The 21,715-nt window shown below is 41.9% G+C and overlaps 1 protein-coding gene across 2 annotated transcripts; it reads right to left on the bottom strand.

The window, feature by feature from the left end:
* Positions 1-1,242: 1,242 nt before the first annotated feature.
* Positions 1,243-21,651, bottom strand: Ikbip (IKBKB interacting protein). 2 transcript variants are annotated; one of them, XM_060377916.1, is made up of 3 exons: positions 21,348-21,649; positions 12,403-12,520; positions 1,243-2,105 (listed from the first exon to the last, which is right to left on the bottom strand). In XM_060377916.1, the coding sequence occupies exons 1-3, from the start codon at positions 21,515-21,517 to the stop codon at positions 1,356-1,358; spliced, it is 1,038 nt and encodes a 345-aa protein (XP_060233899.1). In that variant the 5' UTR covers positions 21,518-21,649; the 3' UTR covers positions 1,243-1,355. The 2 variants fall into 2 exon arrangements, with proteins under 2 accessions (XP_060233899.1, XP_021482559.2); XM_021626884.2 differs by lacking the exon at positions 1,243-2,105 and adding an exon at positions 7,585-9,813 and having other exon boundaries at positions 21,348-21,651.
* Between the last annotated feature and the right edge of the window lie 64 nt (positions 21,652-21,715).

The raw sequence follows: 21,715 nt of genomic DNA, 5'->3' as shown, positions 1-21,715 counted from the left end.
ATTTCTTTTTATTGTTTTTGTGTATAGGCAGTTTTGCCCGCATGCATGTCAGTATACTATGTGTGTGCTTGGTACCCGCAGAGGCTGGAAGAGAAAGTCAGATGCCCTGGGACTGGACTTACAGACATGTGGGCTGGGAATCAAAGTTGGAGTCCTGTGGAAGGGCGGCCAGTGCTCCTAACCACTGAACCATGTCTCCAGCCCCTGGGTGTTTCTTATATGGCGGCTCACACTAAGACACCATTGTTCCTTTCCTCATCAACTAAAACGAGGAAGGACCTACTGTCACCAGAGTGTTTCCCCTGGCTGTAACCCTTCTAGGTTCTTTCCTCCTGATTGGGTAACATCACAGCCGTGACCCCCGAGGGTAAGTCCACAGCACAGAGGCTTCCTGGCTGCCTTAGAGGCACGCAGAGATTCAGCGCTTACTCTGTCTAGAGTCCCATTGTGGCTTTTTTTGACCTATGAGATAAAACAGCTGACAAAAAGGGGAGACAAGTTTGTTTGGGCACAGGATTGGAGGGTGCACTCTATCCTGGCAGGGAACGCATAACTGGCAAAATCTGTGTGAGGTCCAGAAGCAGACAGAGGCAAGTGCTGCTGCTCTACTGCTGCTTTCTCTCTCTCTCTTTCCTTCTCTCTCCCCTCTCCCCTTCCTTCCTTCCTTCCTTCCTTCCTTCCTTCCTTCCTTCCTTCCTTCCTTCCTTTTCTTTCTTCTCTCTCTCTCTCTCTCTCTCTCTCTCTCTCTCTCTCTCTCTCTCTTTCTTTCTTTCTTTCCTTCTTTCTTCCTCACAGAAATCTGCCTGCCTCTGCCTCCTAAATGCTGGGATTAAAAACATGTATGCCACCCGGCTCACTGCCTTCTCTCTACTCAGTGTAGGATCCCAGCCCATGGGATGGCTTAGCTTCACAGTGTGCATTCTCACCTCATTCATTTATGACTCCCTGGAAATGGTCTCCTCAAAATTCTCAGCTGCTTATCTGCCAAGGGGAAGTAAAAAGTTTCACCATAATTACTTTGTAAGTTTGAATGTTCAATCTGTTTCAAGTTATTACTGGAGGTTGGAGAGACTGCTCGGCAGTTAGGACTGCCTGCTACTCATCCAGAGGACCCAAGTTCTGTTCCCAGCTCCCACATCAGATAGCTCGAAACTCTAGCTCCAGGGGATCCAATTCAGTCTGGCCCACACAGGCACACACCCACACATACATCAAAAAAATTAAAAAAATTACAGAGCAAAATATCATCAAACACAAAATGGCATTTATTCCAAAAATATCAGTATTTCTCATCAATCAATTCACAACAGCAATCTCATTTTTAAAAAGTTATCTCTAATCTGAATAATATCAAACTAATCTGAAATACGGGTTATCTCATCTTTAATGTCCTTAATCTCAGCTTGGACTACTGTTAAATTAGATATTTTTTCCTTTAGGAACGCAATTTCTTTCTCTCTTTGAATCAAGTCAGAACCTAGCCTCCCGATGCGGAGTGTTAAGTCATTTACCAGTGGCTCCAAACGCGCGAAGTCCTTCTTCAGGTGAGACACCTTTGGTTTTAGATCATTTGCGAAACTCACTGCCTTCAGGACTTTAGCCCTGTCACTTTCTAAGCCTAAAAATCTATCCGTGTGCTTGTCGAAATCATCCTGGAGCTCAGCAAGCCTCTTTGTGACTAAGTCAATTCTCCTTGAGTTCTCACTTGCGGTCTTGCGGAGTACAGCTGTTCGGTCAATGCTACTCGAGAGAAGATCACCTATACTTTCTACTGTAGCTGTGTCCACTTTTTTGACTTTATTTTCCAGTTCTTGCACAGCATCTGTTAACGAGGAGACTTCAGTTTCCAAACCAGAAATACGCCGTATATCTGTTTTCACACTTGTAATCTTGAGACCCACATCTTTGGCCATGGAGGTTGTACCTTGGTCTACTTTTATAATGTCGTGAGAAAGGTTTGTTAATGTGTTATTCAATATATGCTGTTTCTCAGTTATCCTGTTAGACCATGCTTTCATCTCATGAATTTCTTCCTGCAGGAGCTTTAGATGAGCCACTATCTGAGAAGCCTTCAGTTGTTCCAAGAGAGCTTCACATTTCTGATACTATAAGGAAATACAATTCCACAGTGATTATTACATTAGTCAAAACTTAACATTGAAAATTTAACTTTCAATTTCATGTTTTTTTAACCCCCTTATGATTTTACTGCTCTTTGGGAAAGCATAAGGTAGAAGACAGCATTGAAAGAGTGAGCCTCGGGCTGGGGGCTCTGGGTTTTGAATCCCAGCACTGAAAAAAAAAAAAAAACAAACCCACAAAAGGCATTAGAAAACAGGATTATAATAATTTAAGTGTATTGTTAATGAATCAGAAAAATACTCAGGATGTTTCATAAAACATTATTGGAAATCAGTTTTCTTGATAGTTCTTATACCATTGGTCCCTTATATAGTAACAAGAGTGAGCTAAAGGAGTCAGGAGTTGTGCTTTCCTTGTAGCTACAGGAGGGAAGAAGAAATCTCCAGATGCGCTTCGGTATTATCTAGGTCTGAGAACATAACTTCTTTGTCTTTGTACTTTTTATTTTTTTAGACAGGTCTGGCTATTTGCCCAGTCTGGTCTTGAACTTCTGGACTCAAATGATCTTTCTGTTTGTGTCTTAGCTTTCTGAATAGCTAGACAACAGATGACAGCCATCACTTCTGCCTTTTTCTTTCTTTCTTTCTTTTTTTTTTCTTGAGGTGTTGGAGATAGACCCAGAGCCACAGCTACATCACAAGCTTTTTAAAAAATGATTTAAAGATACTATTTTTAGTCTCTCCATGCAGTCCAGACTGCACATCCATCAGCATTGCTGACCCTTCATCATTAGAAAAGTTTTATCAAGATATTGCAGGCTTTTTAATTTTAACAAAGCTTTATTAAGATAACACTGGGAGGCTGGAGTAGTTGGCTCTGTAGCTGAGTGCTTGCTGCTCTACTAGAGGATCCGAGTTTAGTTCTCAGCACCCATATTAGGGGGTTCCAGGGGATCCCACACCATCTCCCAGCCTCCATAAGTACCTGCATGGATGTAGCAGACACTCACACAGATAAACACACATGCACATACAATTAAAAAAATCTGGGCTGGAGAGATGGCTCAGAAGTTAAGAAAACTTGCTGTTCTTCCAAAGGTCCTGAGTTCGGTTCCCAGCAACCACATGGTAGCTCACAACCATTTATAGTGAGATCTGGTATGCAGACATAGAATGCCTTATAAATAATAAATAAATCTTTAAAAAATGGCTGGCTAATTTTTCGGGGGGTACTAATGTTTTAAAAAAAAATCTTTAAAGAGGGTAATTGTCAGGGCTAGTGAGAAGCTTAGTGAGGAAAGGTGCTTATTGCCAAGCTGATGACCTGAGTTCATTCCCTGGGCCCACCTGCTGGAAGGAGAGAGCAGACTCCTCAGTGCTGACCTCTGACCTGTACGTGCTGTGGCTGTCTACTAACAGTGAAGCGGCTTGATTCAACAACTGTCCATGTCTATTATATGTAAGTAGGATTGGGGCAGTCTCTGCTCCTGGGGTGTTTGTTATTTTGTTTTGGAAGCAGATGTCAAGGAACTAGTTAAAACTCAGAAAAAAAAGTCATGGAACAGAAACAAGATATGAAGGCTGAAAGCATTTTTCATAAAATAAAGATCCACAGTTTAACCTACAGGCATCAGCTGTTTTTCTAGAATAACTATATATTTCTTCAGGGTTTTTGATGGCTCGTCATCATTCTTAGATTGTACTGGCTAACTCAGTTACCTTTTTGAGATTGTTTCGGCTAACATACATGTAGTTTATCTAAGGAAAAAATGTAATTTACTTAGAATGGTCTTTTTTAATGGTGTGTGTCTTTATTGCATATGTGTAGAAGTCAATGTTTGGCTCAAGTTACCTCTACTATTGCTCTCCCTTTTTTTTATTTTTATTTTTTGAGACAGGGTCTCACTATGTAACTATAGCCTCAAAGGTCCTATGTAGACCACAGTGGCCATGAACTCACAGAGACCCATCTACCTTTACTTCCTGAGAGCTGGGATCACAAGCCTGTGCCACCACACATGGCACCACCTTACTTTTTAAGTCCAGGTCTCTCTCTATAAACATGGAACTCACTGATTGACTAGACTGGCTGGCCAGTGAGCTCCTGGCTTCATCCTGTCGCCATCAAGAGCTGGAATTATAGGCACGTTCTCTATACCCAATATTTGAAAACATTAAATTTTTTTAACATGTGTTTGTATTATGTACCTGTGTGAGTGTACCGTATAGATCAGAAGGCCGTATGAGCCGGAAGAGGGCCTCAGATACCTTGGAAATGGTATCAGGCAGTTGTGAGCCTCTATGTGGGGCTGAGTCCACTGGAAGCACTCAACCACTGAGCCATCTACACCCCTCTACACCCAAATTTTATATGAGTGGTAAGGATCCAAACTCAAATTCTCAGCTTTACCCACTGATCTGTGTTCCTGGGCCCCAGAACAGAATTTTGAGTGCAGCTTTTAAGAGCAGGGACTGTAACAGAAACATTGCAACGATCTGCTGAAACGAGGCAGACTGGTTGATGGAACCTAGCAAGTCCCCTCTTAGTTCCATCACACATTTGGTTTCAGTGTATGTTTGAGGACTTTTCTCTTTATGCTACAGCAATAATTGGTGAAGTAGGAACGTGTTTCTGGTAGAGAAGTCAGCTTGTGATAAGGCTATGTGGAGAATGACATTAACTAGTAGCTACAAACAGTAAGGAAATTGGTAGCAATTGCAAAATATTTCATTTTTAGGGATCACATTTTGCAATGCACTTATTTGCTGAAATAGCTTTCCATGGGTGAGAGGAACAAAAGGCTTGCTTCTGTTTATTTTATCATTAGGCTGTCATTTGCTAATGTATCTACTTCTGTAGAGTGAGCACAACTTAATTATATTTCTCAATGAAGTCATCTTAGAGCTCATTCTTAGGAGGCAGGTCCCAGGAAGCTGTGTTGTTTCACTTGGTGGTCTGGAAGGAGGTTCATTATGAATGTAAAGAGTAAAGAATGGAAACTCAATACAACGTGCTAACAGACTAGAAATGAAGAAGTCCTTTTTCTCCCTCCACTCTCCTTCCCTTTCTTTTCAGTGCTGGAGATCAAGTTCAGGACCTTGTACATGACAGGTGGTCTTCCTGAGCTACATTCCTAGTAAACTGTTGATTTGTGTGTGTGTGTATGTGTGTGTGTATGTATGTATGTATGTATGTATGTATGTATATATGTGTATGTAGAGACAATCTCAAGTAGTCCATATTATGTATGTATATGTGTGTGTGTGTGTATATGCATGCACAGGTGTAGGTAGAGGCAGAGTCTCATGTAGCCCAGGCTGATTTTGAGCTCTCTCTATAGTTGTGGATGACCTTGAATTTATGCTCTTCTTCTTCCATCTCTGGAGCCTTAGATTGCAGCCTTGTGCCAGCAGGCCTGGTTTACGCAGTGCTGGGCACAGAGCCCCGCCAGGGCTTGAGGAATGCTCACCAACACTCCGCCAGCTGAGCTGTCTCCCAGCCCCGCTCCTGGAACTTTTAACAGGTTTGTATCTACAAGCACAGCAGCTCAGTTTCAGGAAATGATCTGTGGGCCAATCTGCTTCCCTGAAACTTTGTTGGAGGGTCTCACTCTGTAGCTGAGTGAGATCAGCTCTGAGCCTAGCCTGGAGCTCATTATGTAGCCCAGGTCACATACATGTACCCTTGAATTCCTGATTCTCTTTCCTCAGTTTCTCAAATACTAGGATCCATCCCTCTACATTTACTGATTCCTTCTTATGCTCAAACCCCAAAGGATTTTTGAGCACAGTTAGCAGATTTATAGAACTTATAGTTTAGCTTATTTATGATATAATTCACCTAGCTTATTTATGGTATAATTCACCTATAGCTGAATTATACATGTAGCCTTTTTGATTCTCAAGAAACCTACTGACAGCAGAGTCACAGGCAAGTTCTACTGACAGATTTCTGATGTTCCAGGGTGTAAGTAGCAGGCTATATCGGGGGTTGCAGGTTGGTGGTCATCAGCTCTGGAGTGGGACAGGTCTAGTAAAATTTTATTTAAAAATTTAGCCAGTTGTGGTGGCACACACCAGTAATGCCAGCACTCGGGAGGCAGAGGCAGGTGGATTTCTGTGAGTTTGAGGCCAGCCTGGTCTACAAAGTGAGTCCAGGACAGCCAAGGCTACACAGAAAAACTCTGTCATATATATATATATATATATATATATATATATATATATATATGTGTGTGTGTGTGTGTGTGTGTGTGTGCCTTGATGCCTGAAGAGATCAGATCCCCTGGAACTAGAGTTATGGATGGTTGTGAGCCACAATGTGGGTGCTGGGAACCAACTCAGGTCCTCTTTGAGAACAATAAGTGGTCTTAACTATAGAGCTACTCTCTAGCCTGTGATGTACCTATTGCTATAAATATATTTTAAAAGTTCACACCTAAAAAGCTTAAAAATGATTAGGTGCCTGTTTTGTGAAACTCATGTTAACATTTGTTTATTTTTTAGTATTATGTGTATTATTATTATTTTTTTTTACAGGTGAGGTTCTTTATTTTTTGTGCATCAGGCCATGAACTTGTATGGAATGGGCTCCAGCAGCTCAGCGTTTCTCTGGGGGGCGCAGGGTGGCACTTCAGCTGAACCCAGGTACCTTTCTTCAGCCTTCTTCTTGTGGTCGTTTCCCCTCACATGCTTCAAGAAGCTGTCCCTGCTCCTAGAGAGTTTCATGTGCTCAATGTGCATGGTGGTTCTCTTCATGAGGATCTTGCCTCTAACCTGCTTGTTCACAATGATGCCACAGCACACTGGGTAGCACTGTAGACTTTTCTGGTTTTGCCCATTCCCATTCCCTTGATGTCTATGATATCACCCTTTTTGTACATTCGCAGGTATGTGGCCAAAGGAATAACTCCATGCTTCTTAAAAGGCCTAGAGAGTGCCCTTCCTTTTTCCCTTTGTCTTACTGCAAGATGGCTGCCATGGTGGAACGGGATGTATATGTGTTTGTATCTGTGTGTGGGTTTGTGCATGTGAGTCCAGCCGTTCAGCAAGGCCAAAAGACGGCACAGAATCCCTTAGAGTTGGCATTTTACAGGTGATTGTAAACAAGCTTGTGTGGGTGCTGGGAACTAACTCTGATTCTCTACAAGAGCATGTACTCTTTTTTTTTTTTTTTCCCCGACAGGGTTTCTCTGTGTAGCCTTGGCTGTGCTGGACTTGCTTTGTAGAGCAGGCTGGCATCACAGAGATCCAGCTGCCTCTGCCTCCCAAGTGCTGGAGGTATGGGCCACCATGTCTGGCTCCAGCATGCACTCTTAACTCTCTCTTCAGCCCCTCATTTTACAAAACTTCTGTTGTTAGTCTCCTGCTAGGTAACCTCACTTGGCCATGAACCTAGACTCTTGCTGCTTCAACCTGGAGTTACAGACATGTACCACCATGCCTGACTGTAAAGCTGCTTTATGTTTGCTGAAACTGTTTAATAAATGAACAGTACTCTCTATAAGCTAACCAATATAAATTTTATTATCAATTACAGAATACAAAAGTGTGTGTTAGAATGTTTGTCTATTTCTGTAAAACACAATAAAATGAAGCTCTGTGCCATTACATAGGTCTGTAATCCCTGTTACCCAAAATGCAGAAGCAGGAAGATGGTGAGTTAAGACTGACCCGGGCTACACACTGAGACCCTGTCTCAAACAAAACAGAAACAAAGGAAGCTTATTAAATAGATCTAGATCTCTCCAATGACAATTTTGATAAGTAGGAAATTAAAAACATTTATTTTATGCACCATTTATTTTATGCACGAGTGTTTTGCCTGTATATATGTTAGTGTACCACACTCGTGCCATGCCTAGTGCCTACAGAAGTCAGAAAAGTGTGCCGATATCCTGGAAGCTGAGTTACAGGTGGCTGTGAGCCATCATGTGGGTGCTGGGAATCAAACCCAAGTCCTCTGCAAGAACAAACAGTGCTCCAGGGCAAATTTCTTAGTACAGGAATACATAGACACACATATTTAATGGTTTTCTCATGCAATATTTGCATTCTGTCTCTGTCTTCCAGTGCTGGTGGTACTAGAGCCAGCTTTTTAAGTCACTGTGTGTATCACACTCAGGACCTCATGCTTTCACAGCAAGCACATGCACTTCCCTTGCTGAGCTATCTCCTAGCCCTATTTCTTTCTTCTTTCTTTTTCAAGACAGTCTCACTATGTAGATCAGGGTGACCTTGAACTTAGAGATCTGCTTGCCTTGGCCTCTGCAGTGCTGGTATTAAAGGCATGCACCACCACACCTAGTTCCAGCCATATTTAAAAAAATAAAATAAAACAATGATATAAATATGTAATAATCACCACAATTTATGTTGTTTTTATCTTTAAAACAGGCCTATTGGCATATTTTTATTTTAGGCATCTATTATTTGTATTTAGTAAACTCTAGTGTCACACAGTTCAAACTTGAGAAATAGAAGTCCAGGTAACAAAGCTACTCTGTAAGCTCATACTTCAGAGCATAACCAGTTACTAGAAAAGGCCATTGATGAGGACAAAACAAGAACATATTTGCTCATATTTTAAACTTCTTCTAAGTAATTGCAACACAGTTTAGAACCTTTGCAAAAAGGAAAATACTTCTCAGGCACCATAGTTTTCAGAACATGGCGTTACCTCACAGAAGAGGCCCAGGTTCTTCTGCAGGCATTACCTTTTATTTTACATACAATTCCTAAGAACTTCCTATGAAGTTTTAGAGCTTAAAGAGATAAAAGTTTGATTATATGCATACTCCACTTATTCTTGAGTAAAGTGAGGCACAGCAAAACAATAAAAGCATGTAGACCTGACTGAGTTCCACTTAATAATACAGCCCATCAGATGTGAGTAAATTTAAGAGCCATCAGTTCCCTTATTTTCTAGGCTATATTTTCCTAGAGTCCCCTTTTCTCTTGCACTCGAATAGGCTATGAAATCGTGGACTTTTCCTTTTAGAGCCACCAGTTCATTCTGCATCTTTAATATGCTGTTGTCATACTGAATTCCCTCAAGAGCCTTCTGCATCTCCATGATTTCAGACACTGCCTTCAGCATATCATCTTCTATGTTAAACATTTGCATAGTCAGGTCTTCCATTTTCTTTTCTGTCCCTATGAGATCCTGAGAGACCCTGAGAACAGAGTGGATTGCATTTTCTATAGCTGGCAAGTGTGCCTTGCACTCTTCAACTTTGGGCTCGTAGTTGGAAAGTTTACTAGTGAGATCTTCATCCCTGGCTAGGAGTGTGTGCTGCTCTTCCTCTAGCTTCTCGACTGCTCTTGTAGCAGAGCCAAGCTGAGCCTCTACTCGCAGAAGATCTTCCTCTTCCTGCCTGCTCACTGTTCTGATGTTCCGTAGTGTGCTGTCTTCTAAATCTTTCAGTCGTTCAGTGAGCAATTTTATTTCTTGCTCAGCTGAATTAATTTCCATGGTAACTTGAGAATGTACATGCTTTGCTTCTGATTTAAAAATGGCTGTATTATCACTCATTTCTGCCAGTGTTCTCTCCCAGAAGACTGTAATGTTCTGGAATTTCTCATTAAGGTTTTGCATCTTTTGTGTGAGCATCTCTTCACTATTCTCAATGTCACGAATGGATCTTTGGAGGCCAGATACTTCCTGTTCAAACTGGGTCATCAAAGACATGGATGATGTAGCTTCCTGCAGGACACTTTCAGTAGACGCAAGCTGCATTCACAACACAAAACAACCCCCGAGCTACTTAATTATTTTCATATTAGAGAAACATAGCTTTAGCAATCAGGAGCATAATATATACAAGGTTCAAATTCTGAAGATACCTAAAATATCTAAGTATATTAGAATCACATTGAAAGAAACAGTCATTATTAATAGTTTAAATAACTTTCATAAAATAGCCTTATGTTAGGAAAATGTATTCCTGAACTCATAATCCCGGTTACATAACATACCTCTTACATGAGGGCATAGTCAAAAGAAATGATGTTAAAATTTTTTGAAGTATATGGTAGTTTCTTTTTTCATTACAGTGGCTTTTAGGATACTGCAACAATGTAAAATTTGAAACCTTCCCAAATCCTATGATTTTGGAAGTTTCTGGCTGAATTATTATTTTATTAACCTCTTGCTGAGAAAGAACTATAATTGGATTGTAAAAATACAAAAATGAACTTTTATAAAAATAGTTGTGAGTAGTCATGTCAAATGACAATGCGTTTATTTGCAGGTCATGATAAGCCTCTAGATCTCTTAGAACGGGCCTGGGATATTTGGAAGGGCCATGCCATGGATTTAGCTAGTCTCTAACCTCACATGGATAAAGGCTTTAGAGATTACAGAAAGCCCTAGAAGTGATTATTTTTTATTTTATTTTATTTTTAGATTTATTTATTATTTATACAGAACACCAGAAGAGGGCACCAGATCTCACTATAGATGGTTGTGAGGAATTCCTAGCAACCATGTGGTTGCTAGGAATTGAACTCAGGACCTTTGGAAGAACAGCCAATGTTCTTCACCTCTGAGCCATCTCTCTAGCCCCTCCACTGAAGTGATTATTAAGCTATCAAATGTATGCAGCACTGTCCTGAGACAGAACACTGAAATGACACAGTTCTGCCCTTTAGCAGCCAGTTGCAGGCACTCTGACAAGGGGAGACACATGGAAGCATGTGTGGTCAGGTGGAGTCCTGACCCACACTTCAGTAACCAAGCCAAGCACTCCAGAAGTACTACCTAGTATTCACATCCTCTGTACGTCGCCTTACACACTTCTTACAGACTAAGTTTTTAAAACTGCTAAGCGCATCATGGGACACCGTTAGAAAACCCGATGATTCCTAACTAGAAAAGACAAGTGCAGGGCCTTGCCCCAACTGTCGGTGCCTACTCTTAGTTGCCGAAGGCAGTTCCTCAAGTGTTCAGTTTTCGCCAGACCTTGTATCAGATGCTGATTATAAAATATCAACTTGATGGAGCAGACACTGCATCAGATCTTCTGTATTAGACATTTTAGGGCCCTGATAAGAGCTCTTGCTCACCCTCTATGAGCTACTTTCATTTTTAGGTATTAGAGAAATAGAGAGAAAAGATGCAGTGTTGCTCTAAAGGGGAGTATGGGAGACAAAAAAAAATTAATAACTAAAATACCCAGACTGGTGACATTAGTGTAATGGTGGACTCAACACAGGGCACAATGAATGTTTAGAGGAGAGATATGAAGTCAGGAGAGTTGGGGGGAAAGCTTAAAGTGACTGAAATCTGTCTCTGAACAGAAAAGAGCTGAAAGCTCCACATTCCTTCCAGGAAAAGATCATGTCTTATATTTTTGTTGTGGTTGTTTTTGTCTCAAAAGCAAGAGCTTAAAGAAAACACTTTTTTTTGACATTTAAAATTTTTAAATGTTAGGTGTATGAGTGTTTTGCCTCCATGTATGTATGTGTACCACATGTTACGCAGTGTTGCAGACATCAGAACAAGGCATGGGATCCCCTGGAGCTGGAGTTATGGACGGTTGTGAGACATATGTGGGTGCTGGGAACTGAACCTGGGTTCTCTGGTAGGGCATGCAGTGCTCTTAACGATGCACTGGGCCATCTCTCCTGGGGACACGTTTCTTGATGCTCACGGAAGATGCTATACTGATGCGCTATGTGAAACAATGGAGATGTAGAAAACCCTTGAGGGAATGCAGTATGACAATACTTTCTGGGACCATCTAATGATGGTCTTTGCAATAGGTGAAACAGTGTGATATACAGGTGATAGATGACACATGTGTAACATAACTAGTTAAAAAAGACCACTCTGAAATGTCTAAATCACTTTAATACACGCATGTAGCCACACCACAATTAGAAGTTCATTGGTTCACTGGATGGAGCTGAGTACATCAGTTTTGGCAACAAGAGCTTTTACCCACTGAGCCATTTTGCTGGTCTACATTATAATTTTATAACTAAAGATCAAAGATAACTTTTGTTTGTTTCTTGTTTTGTTTAGCTGATCTGGATCTTGATATAAGGACCAGGCCAGCCTTGAACTCATAGAGATTTGCCTGCCTCAATCTACAGAGTGCTGTTATTAAAGGTGTATATTATCATGCCCAGCTGGAGCCACCATACCTGCAGTCCTCTCTAGGAACTAAGTTGGATTACAGGGAGAAAAGAACCAGGAAGCCAATTTAGGATTTAAGACAGTAATAGTTTAAATGCAGAGAAAGCTTTGACCAGAAGTAGGAGACTGGTAGTAGGGAAGAGGGGAGCATCTCCCCACACAGGTTAATTAATGAATTACCTTATTTGAAATTAAACTGATTTTACTCTGTAGTCCTTGAAAGTCGCTGCTTTCTATTTGCAGTAACCGGTATTGGTTTTCCAGCTTCACAAACTTTTCTGATTGTTGAAATAGAAGCCTGGAAAAGAATAAATAATGACTGTCACTCACATCACCCTTGCATGGTGGCTGCAGTATTTGTTAGATGACATCAGGTGGCTATTGTGTGGGAGGAACTGCATTAACTATCTTGAAGATGAGTCAACACTGCCTCTCTTCAGGCTCATAGCTCAGGGAGGGAGGCAGAGTGGCGTCTCTTAAAGATGCATGAAAAAGAAGTACTGTGGAAGAAGCCAGGGTTGAACTATCTGGAATAAAAACTTTGATCTCTTCTGAGGATACAGGCCAGTAGTTCAGTCCCCAGCACCACTAAGCTATTGTCCCCAGACTGTTGTCCAGACTAGGGCATGCATACCTGTAATTGTATAACTCAGGAAGGCGGAGCCAGGGTGACCACAGGTTCAAGGTCATCCTCCATTACACAGTGAGCTGAAGGCTTACAGGCCAACTGAGGCTACATGAGACTCTGTCTCAAAAAAGTTATGAAGACATAGAAATACAAGAGAGCCATTGTCAAAGTGATAGAATATGTACACAAAGAAGAGCGTAAAAACTCTGTATTAATTACATTCAACAATATGCTCATAGGTATCCACACAGCAGATGTCATTCTAAAGTGAGGGCTTAGGGCGAAGGGAGATGGCCCAGGTATAAAGTGCATGCTATGTAAGCATGAGGACTTGAGTATGACCCTGGTATCCACATGAAAAGCTGGGCTGGGTACACGTGTGATCTCGGAGCTGGGGAAGCAGAGGCAAGAGGATTCCTAGGTTAGCTGGTCAGTCAGCCTCCTCAGGTAAGTGAGATCAGGATCTTAGCATGAGACCCTGTCTCAAAAAAACAAGATTGCTAGTTCCTGAGGTGACAGAGGTTGATGTCTGGCCCCATATACAAGCACATGCACCCACATGCACACTCACACACAAAGTAAAATTAGTGCTGAGGGTATAGCTCAGTGGTAGGAAGGGTGCTTACCTGACATGTCAAAGACATCAAGTTTGATCCCAGTACATAAGCAAACAAAATTGGAACACTCTCTTCATCTGGTAAATAGCAAAGTGTAGAAGAAGAAAAAAAGCTATCCTTGCACTAGAGAGATGGCTCAGTGGTTAGGAGCACTAGGCTGCTCTTTTTTTTTGTTTGTTGTTTGTTTGTTGGCTTGAGACAGGGTTTCTCTGTGTAGCCCTGATCATCCTAGAACTTACTCTGTAGACTAGGCTGGCCTCAAACTCAGAGATTTGCCCAACTCTGCTTCCTGGGTGCTAAGATTAAGGGTATGTACTACCTCCCCAACTCCGTAGGCTGCTCTTCTAGAGAACACAGGCTTTATTCTGAACACCCTCATAGCAGCTCACAACTGCCTGTAACTCCAGTTTCAGGGGATATGATGCCCTCTTCTTGCCTCCACTGGCAATGTACTCATGCACATACATGCAGGGAAAACAGTCACACACATTAAAAAAATAAAGCTATCCCAATCTTTAAGATGCTTTATTGATCCAGTTAGTCAGACACTTATCCTAATCTTTGAAACAATAAACGAACACATTTTTGTACATTTGAAATGACTAAGCAGAGGAAATCCCTTAGGTCTATTATCATTTTGCTCATCTACTTTATCTCAATTCTCTGGCTCAGGAATTATGTCACACATTTTGTACACTGAGTCATCAAGAAGCAATAGGGCAGAATCATGAGAAGGGCTGAAGTCATAGGATCTATATTAGTGATTACATATTCCTTACATACTGGAATCAATCACCAGACAGTTTAATACACCCATGTCTGGGTCCCCATTTACCAAGATTCTTATTTAATTAGTGATGGGGATGGCTTGAATATTGGCTATTCTAACAGCTTCCCAGTGAATCTGAGTAGGCAGCCAAGCTGAGGTTCACTTACTGATCATATTTATAATACTTTCCAAGTGAAAGACAAAAGACTCCAAGGCTCCACAGAGGCATGTGTCTGAGTGCAGCTGACTTGTGTTTTGAACTTACAATGGTCTCACTGGGCTAACGCCTGTAAGACTGTAAAGCTAAAACAGACACTTCTGCTAAACAAGTATTTTCAGTGTTGGGTGAAATAAGGATCTTTTGATGATACAGGTTAACAGCTACCATAGGAGACACTTATAACCCCAGGTTATAGAATTAGTAGAGCTCAACATCTTTTTTTTGTATATTAACTTTTAAATAAAACTCATGTTAAAAACATTATTTTCATAATATTTAAAGATAGGTGATGATTAGACAAATTTTCTTCTCCCCACTTTTTAAATCTTTTTTGTTATTGCTGGGAAAAACCTAAAACCTGAGGCATGCTGAGTGAGTACTCCACTACTGAGCTACATCCCCATAACTGCTTTTGTCTTATGAATTTACAGTTTTTTTCCTCTTGCATTGAATAGGCTTATCACCCATAAAAATGAGTTAATTTCTATGACTGGTTTTATCATCTGTTATTGCATAGCTATTTTATGAAGTTTATTCTCATAAATTTATCCTACAGAGGAGCAAATTTATTCAGAATAAAAATTTTACTATATAGAAGACTTTTAGTAAAAGTTGATCCATTATAAAAATACTTTACTGAGCCTGGAGAGATGGCTCAATTATTAAAAGCCCTTGCTGCTATTCCAGAAAACCTAAGACCCAAGTTCAGTTCCCAGCAACGATGTCCAGAGACTCACACACAGACACAAACAGACACACACATACGTAGACAGACAGATAAGAGAGTGAGCACACTGAGGGCTTTAGATTTTATTAGACATTTTAATATTATCTACTGGTATATTTTTCTTCAAATTCAAGCATTAAGCAATGTCAGGTTAGTGGAAATCCCTTTGATATTTTGTCTTTCCCCCCTTCTCCTTTAGGTTAGCTTTTCACCAAAGTAAGCATCACCCTTGCTACAAGCAGGTCATAGATACAAGAAGAGAACAGCATGCAGCCGTCTTAGTGCCAGTGATGGAAAACAAACAAACAATGCAGTCTACACAGTTCTGATGGGTTTATAATGCATTTTATTTTCCACCTGTATATATTTCATAAATATTAACTAATTTGAAATTAAGGAGGATAATGATTTATTTTCTAGAAATCACGAAAGTATACCAGAGAGGGCTGCCTGAGTCCTGAAGAATCATGTTCTTAAATTAGCATCAGATTTATGTCCAAGGTGTTTCACCCTGTTTAATGAATGAGAGGCATATTCTGACAGGAGCAAATTCCAGTCTTCCTGTTTAGACGACGTTGCCAAGGACCTGAACTTGGACTCTACTAAGGGGTATAGCTTCTAACAGAAGAAAGGACCAATTTAGGCCTAGGGGATCCTGTATTTCCAGAATATTTAAAATTAATTTTAAGATTCTATTTGTTTTTTTGTGTTTGCATGTTTAACTACATCTATGTATGTATATGTACATATATGTGAGCCTAGTATAAGAGGAGGCCAGAAGTGGGGTTCACATGTTATAGAGAGTTGTGAGTCATTATGTTGGTGCTGGGAATAGAACCTGCATCTTCTGCAAGAACAGTTTTTTTTTAATTAAAATTAAAATTTTCATTTATTCATTTTACATCCTGGTCCTAGTCCTGCCCTGTTCCACCTCCCTCCTGGTTTTCTCAATACTCCCTCCCCTACTCTTCAGGGAAGAGGAGCCCCCCACACTGCACACCCTACCTGAACATATCAAGTTGCATCAGGATGGCGTGCATCCTCTTTCCCTGGTGAGGTAGCCCCACCAGCGGAAACTGATTTAAAAGTAGTCAACAGAGTCCATGTCAGAGTCTGCCCCTGTTCCTCTTGTCAGCGGACCTATATGATGACCAAGCTGCCCATTAGCTACATTTGTGAAGGGGGCCTAGGTACAGTCCATGCATGGTCCTTAGTTGGTGCTTCAGTCTCCATAGGCCTCACCCTGGGCCCTGGCTAACTGGATATGTTGGTCTTCTTGTGGAGCTCCTGTCACCCCTGGGTCCTTCTATTCCCCCACTCTTCTACAAGACTACCTGAACTCTGCCCAATGTTTGGCTGTAAGTCTCTGCTTCTGTTTCCATCATCTGCTGGGTGGAGCAACTCAGAGGTCAGCTATGCTAGGCTCCTATCTGCAAACATAGTAGAGTATCGTTAATCATGTCAGGGAAGGCTGTCTCCCATGGGGTGAGTCTCAGGTTGGGCCAGTCATTGGTTGGACAGTCCCTCAATCTCTGCTTTATTTTTGTCCCTGTACATCTTGCAGGCAGGGCAAGTTTTGGGTTATAGTTTTGGTGGAGGGTGGGTTGGTGTTCCTCTCCCTCCACTAGGAGTCCTGTTTAGTTAGAGGGTGGCCTCCTCAGTGTCTATGACCCCTACTACCAGAAGTCACCCTCATAATGTCCCAGGAGACTACTCAGTCGTAGGTCTCCAGCTTGTCATAGAGAAGTCCCCGCCCAAGGTTTCTCTTCTCTCTGCAAGTCCTCTGTCTTCCTGCCCTGCCCCCAGCTCCCACTCTCCCCAGGTCTGATATCAGCCCTCACTTCTCTCCATGCTCCCTCTCTTACCCTGTTCCTTCTCTTCAACAACTTCTGCTGTCTATTCTATTTCCCCTTCTGAGAGGGAGTTAAGCATCCTCTCTTGTGGCCTCCTTGTTACCTATCTTCTTTGGGTCTGTGAATTGTAGTATGGTTATCCTATACTATATGGCTAAAATTCAATCTTAACCACTAAGCCATCTATCTCTCCAGCCCTTTATTCCTAGAATTTTTTTTTTTTCAAGATAGTGTCTCATTATGTAGCCCTGGCTGTCCTGGAACTTACTATGCAGACTAGGCTAGCCTCAAGCTCACAGAGATCTGCCTGTCTTTGCTCTGAGTGCAGGAATTAAAGGTGTGTGCCACTATGCCTGGCTTCAGAAATTGATCTTATTTTGGATTAATACTGAGGGAAGGCAACTATCACCCAGGTTAGGTTGTCAGACTATTTTGGCTCTGCAATTTATGAGCCATCTAAGCAACCACCTTGGATTAAACAATTTATCTTTGCTATTTGTTCCCTCATTTAGAAAGTAGGTATGACAATATCTCAAAGGGTTTTTGGAGAAATAAAACAGGTTCATATTTATAAAAGCACATAGAACATCACCAAGAGCAGTGGTTCTCAAACTACGGGTAACAATGCCTTTGGCAAACTTTTATCTCCAAAAAATATTTAATTACGATACATAATAGCAGCAACATTATGCCAGGTAGTAGTGGTGCAAGCCTTTAATCCCACCATTCAGGAGGCAGAGGCAGGCAGAGCTCTAAGAGTTTGAGACCAGCCTTGTCTTCAGAGCGAGTTCCAGGACAGCCAGGACGACACAGAGAAACCCTGTCTTGAAAAACAAAAACAAAACAACCAACCAACCAAAACCAAAAACAACATAGCAAAATTATAGTTATGAAGTAGTAATGAGATAATTTTATGGTTGGGGGTCACCACACAGGAGGACCTGTATTGAAGGGTTGCAGCATTAGGAAGGTTTCAAAATCCCCTGGCACTTCCCAGTTAGCACATTCTCTCTCTGCAGCTTATGCGTGGATCAGATCTAAGCACTCTACTACTGCTCCAGTACCATGCCTGCCTGCCTGCCTTTGTGCTCCCCTCCATGATGATCACGGACCAACCCTCTGCAACTATAAGCCCTCAATTAAATGCTGTTATAAGTTGCCTTTGTCATGGCAATAGAAACTACGTAAGAAAATTAATTCAGACTTTAGCAGAAAGAAGACATGATACATAATACATTTTTAGGTCTGTTAATACTTTGTACTTTCCAAACAAGCTTCCAAACATTAAATGGTTTCTGAAGACATACTATCATCAGTGGAACGGTTTGGCCTTTACCCCCTACCCAGCTTAATCATACAAAGTATGAGGTGGAAGAGCTGTTTACAATGATATACTTATTTTAGCTAACAGAACAGACTAAGTATAGTATTAATAAAGATTTGAGCCAGGCATGGTGGCGCATGCCTTTGGAAGGCAGGGGCAAATGGATTGAGTTCAAGGCCAACCTAGTCTAACAAAACAAGTCCAGGACAGCCAAGGCTACACAGAGAAACCCTGTCTCAAAAAACAAAAAAACCTTGGCTATCCTGGACTCGCTTTGTAGACCAGGCTGGCCTCAAACTCAGAGATCTGCCTGCCTCTGCCTCCCAGAGTGCTGGGATTACAGGCGTGCACCACTGCACCCGGCTTCCTGTGTGTTATGTAAAGAGATCAATGACTATTATAATTCTAGTGTGCCATTAGCAATTTTATGAGATAAGAAATATTTGAGAAATGCTTGCAAATATCTTGCTAGAGTAAAGCTTGTCCCCAATTTACCATAAATATTTTGTTACAAACAGCAACTAAAGTATATATATATATTCCATTCTAGGGCTAACATACTTCCCAAGAACAACTAACCAGCAATAGTTTTAGTAACAATTACAGGCTTCACCCATTAAAAATATGAACTTCATTTTTTATTTCTTGAGTATTGTTGGGACAGAATGCAAGGCCTCAAGCACATTAGCAAGTGCCTTGCCACTGAGCTACGCTCTAGTTTTTTATAATTTCGATTTGGCACTAAAAAAATCATTTTGCAGAGACAAAACTCAGCTTATACTAAAACCTTTCTACTTGTTGTAACATGCTTTGTCTTTCTATTCTGGAAGACTAAATCCCTGAGATGAAGTATGACTTTTCAAGATTTATTCTTTTAGTTTCCCTCTGAAGCTTGTTTGTGTGTATATGTGTGCGTCAGAGGCTGGAGTTGGCTGCCTTTCTCGATTGCTCTCTACCTTACTGCTATTTTTATTTGTGTGTGGGGTCACAGGTGTCCCACTGCGCATGTATGGAGGTCAGGACAACTTCTGGGGCCCAATTCTCTTCTTCCACTGTGTGGGTGCAGGGGATGGGATTCAGGCTGTCCTTTGGCTTTCCAGGGCAAGTGCTTTTCCCAGATGAGCCATCTTGCTAGCTCAGTTGAACCTTTTGTGAACTCTAATTGAATTACTGAAAAGCTCAACATTTGTGATATAGTTTACTTCATGAATTATGATGCTTTGTCTAATTAATGGGAACTACATTAATAAATTTAGCAACTAAAACCACTTGTATTAAGCCCTAGAGCAATGGTTCTCAGTGTTCTTAATGTTGTGACCCTTTAAATCAGTTCCTCATGTTGTGGTGACCCCCACCCATAAAACTGTTTTTGTTGCAACTCTGCTACTGTTATGAATCATAACATAAATATCTGATATGCAGGATACCTGCTATATGACACCTGTGGGAGTTTTGATCCAGTCTGAGAAATACTACCCTACAGAGAACCAACATTAATAACTCAGCAATATTCTTTCCCAATACAAAGTGTACCATGCCCCATTTACCTAAAAAAGGTCATGCATTTTAAGGTGTGAGCAGTTTATTTAAAACAGCAAACCCAACACATTTATTCTTTTTAGATCAAAATTAATATATTCCACAAACACCAATACCATCATTAAGTAAAGTTATTTTAAAAGAGATTAACGATCCACATTTCACTTTTACAAGTTTTATTAACGTAAAACAAAACAGTAGTCAAGCAGGGTATGGTGGCAAACGCCTGTAATCCTAGCGATTGGGAGGTGGAGGCAAGAGGATCAGGGGTTCAATGTCATGTTCAGCAACAAAGTAAGTTCCAGCCAAACCTAAGCTACCTAAGAGCCTGTCGCAAAAAACCAAACCAACCACCCAGCCTTCAAAGCCCCAGGACTTGGGGTGTTATCAGTAAACTAAAATGAAAATGTACTAGCATCAAAAATGTTCTAGCCTAGAGGATATCCAGAGTCTCTTCTGAATCCGACTAGCTCTCTTACTAAATAATTTATCAACGGTGAAAAAAACCTATTAACATATCAGGCTTGTTATGAAGATGAGAGAGGTTATTCCTAAGAATCATGGGAGAAAATAAAATTGATCTTACTTTAAGATTACTTCATATTACACTAATATATTATCAATACATGCTTGACTTCAAAACTATGAATGTTGAGCAAGGCGGTGGTGCCTAGCAAAAGCAGGGTCTTCAGTTTGATCCCCACTACTGCAAATAAAATAAAATGTAAAAATAAATGTATATAGCCCGGCTGTGGTGGCGCATGCCTTTAACCCCAGCACTCAGGAGGCAGAGGCAGGCGCATTCCTGAGTTTGAGGCCAGCCTGGTCTACAGTGTGAGTTTCAGGACAGCCAGGGCTACACAGAGAAAACCTGTCTTGAAAAACCAAAACAACAGCAACAAAACTATGAATGTTTAGTCTTAAGTGAAAGCCTCTATTCTTTAGAGTGTTACATACAGATCAACTTGTAATTTAGGAATAAGATTGGTTGGAGAGATGGCTTAGTTGTTAAGAGCATGCATGTCTGGTTGGCTTGCAACCATTTGTAACTCCAGCTCCTGGGATTCTGACATGCTCTTGTGGGATCCTTGCGCACGTGCACATACACACAGACACACTCACACACATAAGCAAAAACCAGTCTTAAAAAAGGACTACAGTTTTAATGTAGGCACACAGCTCTAAATAGCAGAAAGCCTCCTTAGCATTTGCTGGGGCAGCCTCATCGCTGCAAAGTGGACGGGAAGTAGCGGTTTTTTAGCTATGTGCAAACTTGTGACGCGGAGTAGGCGCTTCTTGGGTGACTCATGCCCAGGCTTCAGCGGGCAGCGACAGGGGCATGCTACTAGAACAGAGCTCAGTGAGCGCATTCAAGCAGAGGGGGATGGCTCGAGGTACGAGGCGTCCGCGCGAGGCCCGACCCACGGCCGGAGGCATCGCGCACTTACCAGGCCAGGCCCAGGCTGGTGGCCAGCGACAGCAGGCTGAGCCCCGTGCGGGGGTCCGCCCAGCCCGCGCCGCCCCGCGCCTCGAGGTTCTTCCCGCCGTCGCTCCGCTTCTCGGGCTCGGCGGCAGGCCCCTTGGGCCCCGGCTTCTTCCGGCTCTTCACCTCGGACATGTCCGCAGCCCTGAGGATCTCCCAGCCGGGGCGGCTTCCCGGGGAAGAGGGGGACCGTGGGACGTGGCCGCACCGCTGCTTCGGGAGGCCTCGCCCCCTCCCAGGCCATGCTCCGCCCGCGAGCGGCTCGCCCCGCCTCCGGGTTCCGCGGCGAAGCGGAGGGTAGGGAACGAAACTCAAACCCGCGGGCGCGCGCGG

Source organism: Meriones unguiculatus, chromosome 2 (assembly GCF_030254825.1).
Source record: "Meriones unguiculatus strain TT.TT164.6M chromosome 2, Bangor_MerUng_6.1, whole genome shotgun sequence".
Taxonomy (NCBI): Eukaryota; Metazoa; Chordata; class Mammalia; order Rodentia; family Muridae; genus Meriones; species Meriones unguiculatus.
This window is presented reverse-complemented; position numbering and strand designations above follow the sequence as displayed.